We start from the raw sequence: 15,745 nt of genomic DNA, 5'->3' as shown, positions 1-15,745 counted from the left end.
ATAAAAGCGTCTTAGTGATATATTGCGATGCCCTAATGCAGTGGTTCCCAACCTTTTTCCACCCACGTACCACTTCGAGGTTTTATGCAGTGCTCGCGTACCACCTACATAATTTACGCACGCCTTAGGCGGTCAAAATGTTTTCACCGTTTATGACGTCATACTCACGTATTTGAGCTATGGGAGGTGTAATAACTAGCGCGATTCTTTTACCTAAAAATCGGAGGATTTTGTCCTAAAACAACTTTATTTTGAGCAAATTTTGACTTCATGTACGCAAACTAGGTGTTTTCGCGCATAATAATAAAATTGTACTACTTATATTTATTTCTGGTAGGGACTCTCTGTCCTTACGAAAAAGCGTTTTTGACCTAAAAACTGACAAATTTTGACAGGACAAAACTTTGTTTTAACGATATCTGGCCCAGTAGTCACACCACGTATTATGGTAGAGTTCATTAAAATTTGTTGTAGTACAACGAAATATACTTTCTTACATTCTCGGGTAGAAAGTGTTTGTCCTTACTAAGTAGCTTGCCAAGAATGGAGAAATACCGTTTAACAGCAGTAGTTGTTGGCTGGCAACACTGAAGCTGTGAGTACACTGCTGGTGACACAACAATGACAACATGTTGCTTCATACTGTCAATGATATCATGCATCACAATTTTTCATCATGCGCTTCTTGATAAAATAACCATGCAATGTCAAGCAGTTATGCTTCAGTTAGGATATTGCGGTACGTTGCGCATAACACCATATCAATTGTCAACCTATTTGTTTCGTTTAACAGTTTATGATCCACGATAAGCAGACAATGGGCCGCCTACAACGGTAGGTCTATAAAGTTGGCTACAAGCTGGTCAAATCTACGATACAAACGAAATGGAGGTGTCCAAAAAATTTTGACTTTGTAAACAATTTTGACAATTTTATGACTTAACGCTCAATTTTATAAAGCAAAATCGCCCTAGTAATAACAAATTCTATTAAACTAGGCATTATCAGCCCGGGTTGATGAGATGCATGTAATTGATTTTTCACCACTAGTCGAAAAAATTCAAAAAATTCCAAATCAACCCAACTGAACTAATAACTTCCTTTGGTCGAAAAAAAAAAACAGAATCTACTCGCGTACCACCTGGAAGACCCTCGCGTACCACTAGTGGTACGCGTACCACAGGTTGGGAACCACTGCCCTAATGAGTGATAGGAATAGTTTGTATTGAAGGTTGCGCTACCGCTATTGTGAAATCGTAATTTTGGATGCGTATTTAAAGTATTTCGGTGACTATATAGTCATGTGATAAAATGAATGCATTTTTAGAATAGTAGGATACTATATTAATATCGTGTGCCAATATAACCGTCTTAGTGTTATATTGCGGTGCCCTCTAATGAGTGATAGGAATAGTTAGGTTGCGTTGCCGCTTTTGTGAAATCGTAATTTTTGATGAGTAGGCTATTTAAAGTATTTCGCTGACTATACCTTTAAGGATGTGATATGTGATGCCGATATTGTGATATCGTAGTGCTAGTGATATGTTGTGATGGTCGTATGGTCGGTGCGAAATTCGAAACTCAATGTTTGAAACCCTTCTGAACTGAGATTATTGCCGTCCTTATTTTATTACATTACTCATATCACCACTTAATACTCTAAAACACGATACTGATGCGATACTACAACATGAATTCATATATTACCGTGTTGAATATTTGATATACTGACGGGCGAAGCACTCACATGATAGTGATTCAGCATAACCGTATATATGACGTAAGCATATTCCGGCGGCTTCACAGTGGTCTTCGACCGTGAATCAAGAATGGGGGCTAATTTAGACTCGGAGATCGGCCAAATTTTCAAGGCTGGCCGTGAGACCACTGCGTCGGCGCCATTCAAGTGAATAGCAATATTGAAAGTTCTGAAAAGTTCCCAACAACGGTATATTATACCGATACACAACCAATGCGATTGGCTATGAATCACAACACCGCACCAAGACGTCGATATTATAGGAGTTACCGCCGGCGAAGATACAAATACGATCCCAGAGCTATCAATGAGCAGCAGGTACTGATACTTGATACATGCATGATACTTATTGAATGAAAAATGGAGTTACTCTCCAGCCACGTTTTAAATGTGTTGGTCTTGTCTCGCAGTGGGCCTGCCTGCAATAATGACACACTGTATTACAGTTGGTAGGAAAGGACGTAGTTTATTTTTGTCCTTGATGTTTTTTTGCGGCATATACACCGACTCATGATACACATACACACAATCTGTGCATATGCATACCATGTGTGCATGATGTGCATATGCCGCTGGACAATGTCAGGAAGGTGCAGATATAGCCTTTTACGACTTTCTGAGTCTTGCAATACCCCAATATGGAATCGGTGTCTCGTGCACACCAAAGATTCTACTGACTGCACACAGGTGTGTCGCCGAGAACCGTCTTGGCACACCAAAGATATTGTGCTAAACGTACCGGGATTCCAACCTGGGCAATACCCCTCCATGCTATCCCAGTGATGCATGAGCGCCAAGCAGGGAAGTCACAGATACCAGTGTTACTAATCAGATCTTTCGTCTGGCCCGGCCGGGAATCGAACCCACGACCTACTGATCAAGAAGCCGGACGCTTCACCATTACGCTATCTTGTCGGTAGTTGTTTGAAGTATTGATGACGCACTGTGTAGACCCCTCACTAAGTTTCAACGACGCTATAAACGAGCAGAGCATTTCAAATTTCAATGAATCTATTTTATTGACCTGAATTAAATGGGCTTTCTTTTATGGTGTACCGGTAGTGTGATGTCAGCGCTTATGATACTCATATTGAATCAACTGGATTACCGATTCCAAAAATATGATAGCCAGCTTGGACACTAACCTGGTGCTGCAATTACTTCGTAATAGAAAGATATACCGTAGGCTACCGTGTATACTGTACCTATATGCTGACATAATCAAGTTCGAGTGGCAATTTTTATGTAACAGTATGGTATGGGCAAGTCCGCATGTTGACTTAACTAGCATTCATGGTGATTGCAAGTAATAGCAAAAGCTCCACCTTTTGTATAGATCAGAGGTAGCCAACTTTCATATATACATATAGCCCATATTTTCGGAATCAGTGTGGAAGTAGCTGTTTATTGAGACCAGTTTGATTGGAGTTCGCACTGTGGTCGCCAGCTATAACATTACCAGTGATTTTCTGGAAGTCGGCTGTGAAGTGGATTGTCAATGAAATACATCTGAAAATGTTTGTTCATACCAGACGTAGATTACAAAGCTATTTACATGCGATCAGGCATTTTACATCTCTTGAGACCATGAAATGTTTCTGTCATACATTCCTAGCATGTCGAATGCTAGTTCCTCCACAACTATAGATCAAAAACTTTTTAAATACCAACACTGTGACAGCAGACGACCAGAAAAGTGACAGTATTTGCAGTTATATACGTGGTCCCCAGCATCCACTGACATCTATGTATATAAAAAGATGTAGAATGTAGATCCTTGACTATGTCCATCTTGTATAGAAATTGGAGCTGTGGTCGTCCCAACCGTGATGGCTGGTTGTTCAGTAGGATTGTATAGAAAGCTCGGTGTGTACTAATAAGAGGACTTCCTGTTAAGGTGGAGGACATCACATTGGAATTTTTCTACAAGCCTCACTCAATCACTCTTCTTCTTGTGCTGCTCATTACGTTACTATATATTGGCTTGACACGGTAGTATATTATCTCTTCAATGTCATTTTTTGTGAGTAAGCTGATCTTTGTTTTGTACAGGGATGACTCGGTATTGGAAGAAAACCTTCGTTTCGGGAGTGTTGCAGTGATCATATTCACTGCCATAATAAGCGTCCTTGCTTTTCCAAATGGGCCGTTCATAAGGCCCCATCCAGCGGTAAGCTAGCTTTATGCAGAATTTAAAAAGTCTCCCCTTTCATTAATTGCAGTATCATCGATATCAATACTGAGGATGTCCTTTTTTCTATGCAAAAATCATTGTCAAAGTTTCAGTAGCCTGAAATTGGAGTAGCGTTTCTTCGGATTGCCGTTTTTATTATGCCCAGCAATGACCGAAAGATTTATCTTCATTTAAGATCTGGCGTATCTTCTTTGGATTCAGCGTCATGTATTTGTTATTCCTGGTTTTCATCCTCTTCCTGAATTTGGAGCAAGTTCGGGCAATTATGTATATGGTTGACGCCGATGTGAAGCATGCCAAGCGGGAGGTTGACCTCGTTGAAGTAAGTATATGCTTTTTCAGGTATTTGCCAGGATTAATTTACTGTATTAGTCTGTTGTTATCAAATGTGTTAGCCAAGATGCTAATTGCTTAGGCTACCCTTGCTCGCTTTGTTGAAGTGAGCTTAACCGCTCTTCTCAGTTTGTCGGTGTTGTTTACCGACAAGATAGTGTAATGGTGAAGCGTCCGGCTTCTTGATCGGTAGGTTCTGGGTTCGAACCCCGGCCGGGTCAGACCAAAGACCTGATTAGTAACACTGGTATCCATGACTTCCCCGCTTGGCGCTCATGCATTATAGGGATATCATGGAGGGGTGGTGCAAGACTTAATAAGTTGTACAAGGCTATATCTGCACCTTCCTAGTCCAGCGGCATATGCACATCATGCACTTGTGGTATGCATATGCAGTTGCACAGATCGTGTGTATGTATATCATGAGTCGGTGTATATGCCGCAAAAACATCTAGGACAAAAATAAACTATGTCATTTCCTTTCCTTGGTTTCTAAATGTGTGGTTTATGTACAAATAAAAGTATAAACAAAGTTTAAATAAGTAGTTTACTCCTATTTGGTGGGCCGTGCTTGCATTATCACGCATGGATATTTCCGCAGATCATAAAAGGTTGGGGACCAATGCAATAGTGTACCATTGTGCGACCGCAAAATTTCAACAGCAAATTTAGCTGTAGCAAACTGCCTTGCTTCAACTTTATGATAACTGTATAAGCTTACATCAGGGGTCGCCAACTCAAAACGGGTCGCGGGCCACTTCTCAAATTTTGCAGAGGCCGCTGGCCGCATGAATTCGATATCGATGAAAAATATGCAGCAGCGTTCTAAAACTCTACGTCAGTACGACGGTGAGCTACCTAACATAGGCGATGGGCATATTGACCACACAAGAAATAATATTTTAATAAAGGATTACAAATACAACAAAAGATCATTATCATCAATTTTATTTTATTTTGAACTGTGAGCTGTGCACGATACCTGGAAACGATTTTCAGCGAGGAATCGATATTGGGACTAGCGAGATACGTGACTAGCCGAGAGACCATCTTCACGTAAAGCTTGATCTTGTGGGGAAACCCGAAGCCAGTGGTTCTCAAACTTTTTTAGACACGCCCCCATTTATGATACTCAAAAATTGTCATCACATCAATCACAAAATGCAACCAGAATGCTAGCAATCCCAACGTCTAGTTTGATGGCATGGAAGGTTATGATTGTTGATAAGAGAATTCTCTAAGATGAATTCCGGACTATACACAGAGCAATAACATTCCATCGAGGGAGAATCAGCTGATATGAATGGGCATACTGTTTTGACTTGCAATGGCCCTAACACTGCCAAGACCGAGACGCTTAGAAAACGGCTTAGGGCAGTGGTTCCTAAAACTGGAGAGATTTTTTTCAGTTGAGCGCATCTCCGCCTCCCCTTCTGATGCCTTTTCGCCCCCACGAGGGGCGCACGCTCCCCAGTTTTAGGAACCACTGCCCTAATCCGTTTTCTAAGCGTCTCGGTCATGGCAGTGTTTGGGCCATTGCAAGTCAAGACAGTATGCCAATTCATTTCAGCTGATTCTCCCTCGATGGAATGTTGCTGCCATCACTACAGCCGTTTTTGCTAGTGACGAATAGTGATATTGGGCACTGGAGAATAGCTTATTTTGAAACAACAACAGCAACATGCTAAAGCTGTAGTCAATTTCAGCATTTCAAATTGGTTTTCTTAGTTTTTTTCCAAATCTCAAATCAGCTCGCGGGCCGCAGAATATAACTTGGCGGGCCGCATGCGGCCCGCGGGCCGCGTGATGGTGACCCCTGGCTTACATCATGTTTTGCACTGTCGTACTTTATATTCTATCATCTATTGCAGTTCCTGATAACTCGTGAAGACAGGCCTACATGGACATCCAGCATTATGTTTACGAATATGTCGTCATCATAACGTTTCATTTTTATCATATTTGATATAAACAAAATGTGTTTCACGCATTCGGATAAATTGAACTATTTAGCAATTTTTGAGTAGAAATCTTAGTCGAGTTTTATCCACTAGTAAAAGTCAGAGGCGGTAAACGGGGATGAAGTAACAAAGTAATTCTACTTATAGTACTTCAGTAAATTTTGCCGACTTGCACTTACTTGCTCAAGGGGATATTTATCTACACTACCACAGAACATTTTTTTGGTGAACTACTACGTTTTTACGATTTAGATTCTCTGAGTTGAAAGTAGTTTTAACGTAAGTTTGCATTACTTTCATGAGTGAAGTCAAAAAAGTTGCCCTGGGCACTGGGCAGTATCATGGTACCTGAATATATTTTAAGATTGCACCTACCATATTTGAAGTGTCAATAGTTTTGTGTAGATCACAAAGATGAAAATTTGACTGCAAACGGCATACAGACCCTAAACCTTATTTAAAGTACTTCTACTTGTACTTTAGTATAAATTTACCCCGTTACTTCTACTTGAGGATAGATAGATAGATAGATCATTTATTAAATTCGTCTCACCAGGAAAATTTGAAACATTCAAATAATCGGTATGGAGCACGAGCAACGCTCACTACATTGATCACCTGTCGTATGATGGACTTTTAACCCAAGATTCATTCCAACTTTTACGGCCCGTATGATAATTTCAAGGCAGGCTTATAACAAAACTATTTCAATCTCATTTATTTGTAACTACCATTTTCACAGGAATATGCCGTGAACTGCTCCGATATCACGATTCAGCGGATCTACTCGAGTTTTGATGTCTTTGCCTTCGGCCATTTTGCAGGTTGGGGCTTGAAAGCCCTCCTTGTGAGAAGTTACAGCATGTGTTGGGCTATCAGTATTATGTGGGAACTGACAGAGGTGAATTTTGTGTCCTAAAGTTTCTTGTAATTTTGGACTTGTTCATTGACATGATCAGACAACATTGAATGCCATTTCTCGCGTAGCGTGGCTGCTTGTGCGCAAAAATCTCAAAACGTAGGAATTATAATATCAATTGTGCTTAGATTTCCATCTATATATATATATATTAGGGTTGTCCATAATTTGGAAAATCTTACGAATCCTCCGTTGTAATGTCTTATTCTATAGATTATTGATAAAAAACGACACTGAGCCTGAAAGAAGCTCACAGGAAGGCCGTTAAGATTTCGTGCAAAGCGTTTGAAAGTAGCTGCCGTAGAATGGGCGTGCCATCTACCATAGAACGGCAGGAAGACTGGCAATCACGAAACCACGGCTCTTGATTGGCTAATTGGCTATGCTTCAATGACCACAACAGCCGCAGCTGGCTGCGTAGGTGATCAAGGAGTCTGCTACCGGCGGCGATTCTGAAAGCGCATTGTATGTAGGTTGACAGATAATGATTTAGGATTAATTCAGGGTATGTTGAGGTACGAAATACATGATGAACAGACAACAGCTGCTTCACAAAAACGTCTAAAGCATGATCGCTTCATTGTGAAGGGAACCGCCGTAGCCTATATGCCTGTTTTCAACGAGTGAAAGCATAGGCGCTTATGCAAGTAGCGACGGATTCCTAGTTTCAGAAAGAATATATCATTATTGAATACAAGAAGCTTAACAATGCCACTATAATTTGTGTTATCTTATTGGGCTCAGGTTGTAGTACATAGTTGAAGTTTTGAAAGCTCTAAGGATCGGCTGAATCAGCGGGTTATGCTTGACACTTGTCACATGCTTGCATCAAAATGTATTCACTTGCAAGTGTTGTCAAAGTCCTTGATGGTGACGCAAAAAAGAGGTGTAATGGTAAGCACATACTATGCTGAACAGGATATGTCAAAGTCCTTAATAATCGCGCAGAAAAGGGGTGTAAAGGTAGGCACAGGCAATGCTGCATAGTGTATAGCATGCAGCATGGTTTGTACATCATATCAAGCATAGTCTGTGCTTGCATTTAAACCTCGTTTCTGCGGCATCATTAGGGACTTTGAAAACACTTACAAGTGAATTCAATTTGCTGTAAACATCTGATGAGTGCCAAGCCTAACCGTTTGATTCAGCCGATCCCTAGAGCATTCAAAACTTCAATTATGTACTACAACCTGAGCCCAATAAGATCACACAAATTTTAGTGTCATTGTTAAGCTTTATCTTTGTATTCAATAATGATATAGCCTTTCTGAAACTAGGAATCCGTCGGTATTTGCATAAGCGCCTATACTTTCCCTCGTTGAAAACAAGGCATATAGGCTACGGCGGTTTCCTTCACAATAAAGCGATCATGCTTTAGACATTTTTGTCAAGCAGCTGTTGTTTGTTCATCATGTATTTCGTACCTCAACATACCCTGAATCAATCCTAAATCATTATCTGTCAACCTACCTAAAATGCGCTTTCAGAATCTCCGCCCGTAGCAGACTCCTTGATCACCTACACAGCAAGCTGCTGCTGTCGTGGTCATTGAAGCATAGCGGATTAGCTAATCAAGAGCCGTGGTTTCGTGATTGCTAGTGTTCTCGCCGTTCTATGGTCGGTGGCACGCCCATTCTTTGGCAGCTACTTTCAAACGCTTTGCACGAAATCTTAACGGCCTTCCTGTGAGCTTCTTTCAGGCTCAGTGTCGTTTTTTATCAATAATCTATAGAATAAGACATTACAACGGAGGATTCGTAAGATTTTCCAAATTATGGACAACCCTAATATATATATATCTATGATAGCATGTGACCCCTACCTGCAGTATGTCAAATCCTAAAACTAGTAATTGGTAAATTCCTAGATTTCTTGGTTGACTAGACTCATTTGAGCTACAGTTACTGATGAGCTACAGTTACTGACTCTTATGCCATCATTGATGCGGGATAGTCTAGCTACGTTTACCTGTCAATTTCGCTATGATAATGTGAACATATCCTTATCTGGTAATGAGCTTTTCATTGGATTTCAAATACCTTATATTCGCGACCTCGATTTTAGTAGTTTATTGAACGGTGTGCAATTGAGCAATGTCAACCACTAGGAAGTGTCTGCGTTTGAGTGGTCAATAGAAAGGATAATCCTACTTTTAAATAATAATCTTAGGTGAATTAATGATCGTGGTTTTAGTTTTGGGGACAGTTACAGGGACAGATAACTTATTGGCCATCGTTTTCAGCTGTTCTTCATGCATTTGCTTCCAAATTTTCAAGAGTGCTGGTGGGACCAAGTCATTCTCGACATTCTGATATGCAACGGTTTGGGAATATATGCCGGGATAAAAGTTTGCAGATTTTTGGAAATAAGAGAGTACAGATGGGAATCGATTAGGTTAGTGTCGGTGAACTTGAAATACTGTATAGCTTGCTATGCTTGGTCTGTTTCAGTGGTATCTCGTATGTGGTGAGAAGTGGTTATTCGTTCTGATGCTATAGTTGAATGAATAGAACCGGAATATCAACTATTTGTATTCTAGTCAAGATAATGATATTACTAATATTATTCAAGATAAAATATTTTCAAGTCATCTGACGTGATCCTGCAAGTTGAGACTTCGGTAGACTTGTGAAATATTTTTTCTCATTGGTATTGGTTAACATGGTATGTATTTACTATTGCCTCCTAACGAGTATGGTGGAGGCATACTTCTTTTCAGTGACTAGCGTATATTGTGTATGCGCTCCAGTCTTCAGTTTTGTTGGTCAATTTCAATGAGCAATGCTCAGGATTTAACTGCATCGATGAGCAACACTTCCTGTTGTTTTCCGGTTTCTTACTGCAAAACTGTGTTCTTAATTTGGAAGCCTGCAATATATAGAATACAAGCTACGAGCACTTGGTATTTCCTTGTTGCGAGAAAGTCACTGAAATCCAATTGCTCTTCTTGGTTGTAAAATCAATGTGGGGTAATATGAATCATAGTAATATTGATTCGCTAGAAATATCACTACTTAGTAAACGTCGATATATTACGGTACTCAAATGGATCGGACAGTTATAACGTCGTATTTGAACACTACGAACTGACTCTTAAGTCGCTGACTTGATCACTGCTGGTAATTGTGTCCATGAATTTTTCATTTTTGTTTGAAAGTAAACTTGCTGATTCATTTTAGTGCGATGCAGTTTGACAGTATTGCATGGGCTGTTATATTTGGTTTAAATTTTTCAGTGTACTCCTATTGATTAACTTGCTGTTGGCGAGTTGTGTCGTCAGGGAAAGCTCATTTGAATAATTGAGTATGGCGGAATTGTAGCCTGGTCGGGTGCGAGACATTATCTTTTTACGATTATCTCGTTGTATCTAGAGAATGTTGTTTTAAATAACGTTCCATTACTACGGTAAGCTTTATTATGCAACATAAAGTTGGATTACTCAAAATAATGGCAGTGTACTATGTTTTATTAGAGATATTCACACAGCAACGGGCAAGTTGCGACGTGCCGTCATGCAATTCACCCCTGCAAGCTGGATACCGGTTCAGTGGTTCGACCCCCATTGCCATTTCTGGCGGGTCGTCGGCGTGTACATTCTGATGGTCGTATGGCAGGTTGGCTTGATGAGCTGGGATGACTTTGCAGATGCCTCACGACTCACTTACATTTCAGATGGCAGAATTGAACACGTTCTTTCTAAAGCATTTTCTCCGCTTTCCCGCCAGCCATGTGTTTTGCTGGGGACGAATACTGCTAATCGGTATCTTCACCGCACCGGCAATCAGGCATGTGTTCGTGCCTTCTCCCTCTAGGAAACGTGATGTGAATATTTCACTTTTGCAGGCAATACTACATTTACGTGACGGACACGAGATGTAAGAGATTTGGCAACCACACTTGGGTTTACCTGTAAGTTTCAGATTTACTTCAATGTGAGAATCGTCGCAGAAAGCTCTGCTATGATGGTGAATAATTACATTTGTGGTGTGGCATCCAATACAGCCAATCAGATTTTTGATTGTATGCCCTGAAATCGGACGTGGTTTCCGAGATTGGTTTAATAATTCACCCCAAATTTATCTTTCCTTCATTGCACAATAAGTAGTTTCCAGTATAAAAAATAGATGGCATGCTCTGCTCATTTAATTATGATCTTACAGACGTATTGTTGAATGGACAAAAATATGTCTAACAGACTCAGTGCTCGATTACATCAAACTTCGTGGAAGTGATTTTTTGTTTCTTACATGCTACATTTTGGGATACGTGGTAACCCTGTTTGTATGCTTATAATTTTGCAGGGCCATCGTTAGCCTTGAAACCATAATTTCACTGAAGTTTGGTGCGCAAGAATTTAGCCGAACGCAATTGCTCAATATCGCAGGCTGGCTAGTTGTTATGGTAAGTTGCATTTTTTATGCTTGGAGTGGTTTTCTCACGGTTTCCTTTTTATGACAGCTGCTATTGACACTTCTGAGTTTATACCCGATGGTGTTCCTGTCAAGGCTTGGATATGGATTGGTAAGTGAACTGATATGCACTCGAATAAGCTCTTGTGTGGCACAGTCACCGTTGGCTTTCAAGTTATTCACTGATTTGGCTATAGCAGAGATTAGCACATTTTAATTGCAGTCCAGTCAACTATGTGCACCATTGCATTTGCACGCATAGAAATACCGTGCCGTAGATGTGTTTAGACCAGTGGTTCTCAACCGCCGGTCCGCGACGATTATCCAGCCGGTCTGCGAGGTATATTGGAATTGTGTAACTAAATTTCAAGAGGCATTAGGTTGAAGGCTTGTCCATTAATAAATAAAACAGCAAATTTTAAACTCATTCAGAACTTCTTGAAGTAACATATTCGGTCTGGAAACATGTTCGATTTGACTGGAAGTTCGACTCGTGCCATTTGACGAAATATGAGCAGCAAGGGCAAGTACGAGCTGACTCGCTACACCGTGCAGTTTGCGCGACCATTCATTTTGTGAAGGGCCGTAACTGCCGTACCCCAACCCCCCAATTGGAGCGGGGCCGAGCTTGAAGGGGGCCCAAAATTATTTCGCGAATGAAGATCAATTATAGAGCAATTTTTTGAATCTTTTTTCAACTTCTGTCAATTTTTTTTCGTGCTTAGCGCGGTTTAGTGTAACTAAATGTCTTGATTATTAGGCGCCCTTCCCCCAACAAATAGTGATGAATTATAGAAATAGGCATTTCGGCGTCAGGCATTACCCCATCACGACGCGCCAACACATAATGAAGTTTACCTCGACTCAACAGACTCACTACGGTAAAATCTGATGGATGCCATCATGAAAATAATTAATTACGATAAAAGCCCTCAAAATATCATTCTTCAGCACCATGTACTTGCATAAAACAGTTGCATACTTCACGTTTCGAGTTGATTTCCATTTTTGAAAGTCCAGCGGTCCGCCAAATACTTTTTGAAATTTTACCGGTCCGCGAAGTGAAAAAGATTGATGACCACTGGTTTAGACCATATCACTATGTACATGTCAACTACCTGGGTGTAGGGAGTAGGCAGGGCAGGTACTGTGCATTAAATGAGCTGCGGGTAGTTTGCATCGATTTTAATGCCGAAACTTGGCTGATATTGAAAACCAAACCTTGATTGCGATTTCCCGCCAATACACCAGATGCTTGTCTGTTGTTTGTTCCAAACCGGGATCTTATACTGTTTTACCGAGCTGTTACCAATACCGGGGAGAGTGGATGTGCCCAAGTAGTGTGAATGGTAGGGGACGCCCCACTAATTTGCAGCTTGCGATCTACTTTCCAAGCCTGCGTGATCCACCATCACACTAGCCAGATGACTGAAAGAGAAAAAAGTCATCAGTCGGCTCACCCTAAACCAGTGGTTCCCAACCCTTTTCGACTCGTCGCCCCCTTATCAAGCTCAACATATATTTATCGCTTCCCATATTTTGTGATGCGAGAAAGAGGACACATGAACGAGACATTTATACAGCTAGCTCTATGATCGCTGGTAAATTGACTACAAAACTTTTGGTGCGATGATGGTATCTCAAGACAGTTTGTGGCGAGTTGAACTTTCCCGGCAATTCCAGAATAACCCGTTTTTCACATGTAATTTGTGCCTGGTATCCGTGAATGGCACGTGCACAATAACAAAATGGTTTCTGTCTAGCACAATCGATTAATCATCAATCATTCAGATCACAACAATGCGGGGGTTGAATAATTGAATACATCTGACTGAAAGAAGGTTTTAACATTCCCGCCCCCAATCGTCTCCTTTGCTATTTTCGCCCCCCAGCCGTTTCTCAAAATCACCCACTGGAGGGCGATATCGCCCACGTTGGGGCCACTGCCCTTGACGATCTGAGCGGTATGAGAATGTTAGTGATGTGGCTATCAGCAAAAGAGGTCCGTTTCTTGATAACGATTGATGACACGTGGCAGGGCGAGGAGATCTACGATCCGGAACTGTCCGGCCCGGAGTTCCACAAGACCGAAAGCAGCGCGGTGAGCAGCAGCGAAGGCGCAGATGAAGAAGAAGACTCCGACGGGGACGAAAGAAGTAGAGGGCCAAACGGCAACGTGAAGCGGACGCGGTTCATGAGACACCGCGTGAGGCCGTAGCTGCGAGACGGGGTCGCGCTTTTTTCACTCTCGCACGCCTCGCGTGATGCGCGACTCGCACACACCATGACATTCTGGAAATCTTGTTCTTCTCTAGGTCGATATCATTTGCTATGTCGCGATATTGCAATACTGTGGCCTCGCGGGCCGTTCACAAAATAAGCAGTCAAAATCAAACGCCGAATTTTGCCAACATCTGTAACCGACGACCGTGACATTACCTTTTTCTGAGATTTTCCGTGGTAACCTGACATAGGCTTTGTTAACACCATTGAAAAAACGAGTTACCTCTGGGCTGCAAAGTTTTGCAGACCAATTATTGAAATGGGCTGGTAAACATCTACTAGGCCCACTCAATTCAGGCTTTATTCGAGAATAACTCTGTTCAGAAAACAGACGCATCCTTTATATTTATATTTCAAACCCATGACACAATCACAACAAATAATTGTCACTTGTTTGTTCCGTCAACAAAGAACTTGGCTATCAGGTTGCTCCTCGCGACTAATTGAGCCCTGTACCAACTTGAGTGTACCAACTTGCTGTTATTTGTGCCTTAGAAATTCCCTTTCGTATCAAGAGAGGGGGATCTGGGGTTGGGAAAAATTATTTACTTACCCGAAACGCTTCAACTAATACGTAATACTAACGTACTCTACAAATTGAGCCCCACTGTTTGAATAATCAGTACTGGCAGCTTGCAACATTGTGGTTGTTTGCGTTTTGTGGTTGATGGAAAATGGCCGCGAACGCGTCTGTGCTCCGTACTGGATACGTCTATACTTGATCATCAGCAGCATATTCCCGACGAGTTTTCGTAGATCAAATCCCTTTCGAAGTTCAGTTATCATGTGCGATCTACTTCATTTATCTTTGTGAAATACTAATGCCTACTATCTTGAGTGGCGACATAGCTCTCGTGACTACGATGTGGATGCCCCCTAACTTGTATATTGCATAGTTTTCAGTATTCCTCAATTCCTGCATGAGGAAGACGCGTTGGATTAGTTGGACATTGGTTTCCGTAGATTTGCGACGGCAATACTGCGTGTTTAATGTAGTTCGATACCTGATATTTCTTCGTGTCCGTGGTCACTGGTCATATAGCCATGCGACACTTCGATCGTTTGGGTTAAAGTTTGGGTAAGATTTAACTTCGTGGTTGGGCTTGATATTAGGATTAGCTGGTGGATTGTAAAGTTGCATGCTAAAGTTTCGTTTCCCGACGGTCGCAGCATTTCATTGTGCCACTTGCTCAGGCAACCGTTTTCTATTCGGATCACGCGCGTAACAAATGTAGGTATTCTACTTCGTACTAATTTTTTATGTCACAACGCTCAATTTTTCTAATTTTTAACAGCACTCAATAAAATGTTACGAAGATCACTCGCGAGATGATAAGTTCAGCGGGGGGGTAGTGTTAACGACTGGTCTCTTTATCATGCAATGCTACTTGACAGACTCGTTCGATCATGTCGGTGACTGATTTTTAGTTTTCAATATTTGTAGGTTATATGGTGGCTCTTAACCCACTTTGAGTCGCTTCTACCGTGCGGTGATATGGCTGTGTTCATATGACGCTTGGACAATGGACAGGCTTGCTTCTCGGGCAGTGGACAGAGTGACTAGTAGACAGCGGGCGATGAAGAGCCCCCTACGTTAGGACTGCGCTATAGATGGCGGGGTACAAAGTCAGATCAGTCATTGCTATTGGGAAATTTCCACGCTTGAATCGCGCCAATAATCACACAACTAATTGTCAGTGTGCCTAGTATTTTCTGGATCAAATCAAGGTTGCAATAACAACCTTCGGGTACGGGCTGATACCCATCCGTATCGTGTCAATGTACAGTACACTAGTGAACAACTGAACCTTGTACACACCCATATTCCATCTCTGAAGTTGTATTGGGTTTTCTTCATTTGGGTCGTGCTACTAGTAAATCAACAGA

At 41.4% G+C, this 15,745-nt stretch overlaps 1 protein-coding gene across 1 annotated transcript; it reads left to right on the top strand.

Moving 5' to 3' along the window:
- Positions 1 to 1,810: 1,810 nt before the first annotated feature.
- LOC145444647 (phosphatidylserine synthase 1-like) lies at positions 1,811 to 15,179 on the top strand. The gene is made up of 12 exons (XM_080322661.1): positions 1,811 to 2,077; positions 3,657 to 3,751; positions 3,812 to 3,929; positions 4,129 to 4,275; positions 6,990 to 7,148; positions 9,409 to 9,560; positions 10,639 to 10,780; positions 10,839 to 10,951; positions 11,010 to 11,075; positions 11,468 to 11,567; positions 11,625 to 11,687; positions 13,614 to 15,179. Exons 1-12 carry the CDS (start codon positions 1,973 to 1,975, stop codon positions 13,791 to 13,793), a joined length of 1,440 nt encoding a protein of 479 aa, XP_080178787.1. The 5' UTR covers positions 1,811 to 1,972; the 3' UTR covers positions 13,794 to 15,179.
- The last annotated feature ends 566 nt before the right edge of the window (positions 15,180 to 15,745 follow it).

Source organism: Botryllus schlosseri, chromosome 8 (genome assembly GCF_051294905.1).
Source record: "Botryllus schlosseri isolate E-star chromosome 8, Bs_hap1, whole genome shotgun sequence".
NCBI lineage: Eukaryota > Metazoa > Chordata > Ascidiacea > Stolidobranchia > Styelidae > Botryllus > Botryllus schlosseri.
The sequence above is the reverse complement of the archived record's forward strand: the minus strand, read 5'-3'. Positions and strand labels throughout refer to the sequence as shown.

Excerpts from the sequence above, each read along its gene's own strand:
- LOC145444647 (XM_080322661.1), top strand. The coding sequence starts at position 1,973 with ATGCGATTGGCTATGAATCACAACACCGCACCAAGACGTCGATATTAT. Across the intron at positions 11,568-11,624 it reads CAGGCTGGCTAGTTGTTATG|CTGCTATTGACACTTCTGAG; the intron begins GTAAGTTGCATT and ends TTTTTATGACAG. Across the intron at positions 11,688-13,613 it reads CAAGGCTTGGATATGGATTG|GGCGAGGAGATCTACGATCC; the intron begins GTAAGTGAACTG and ends GACACGTGGCAG.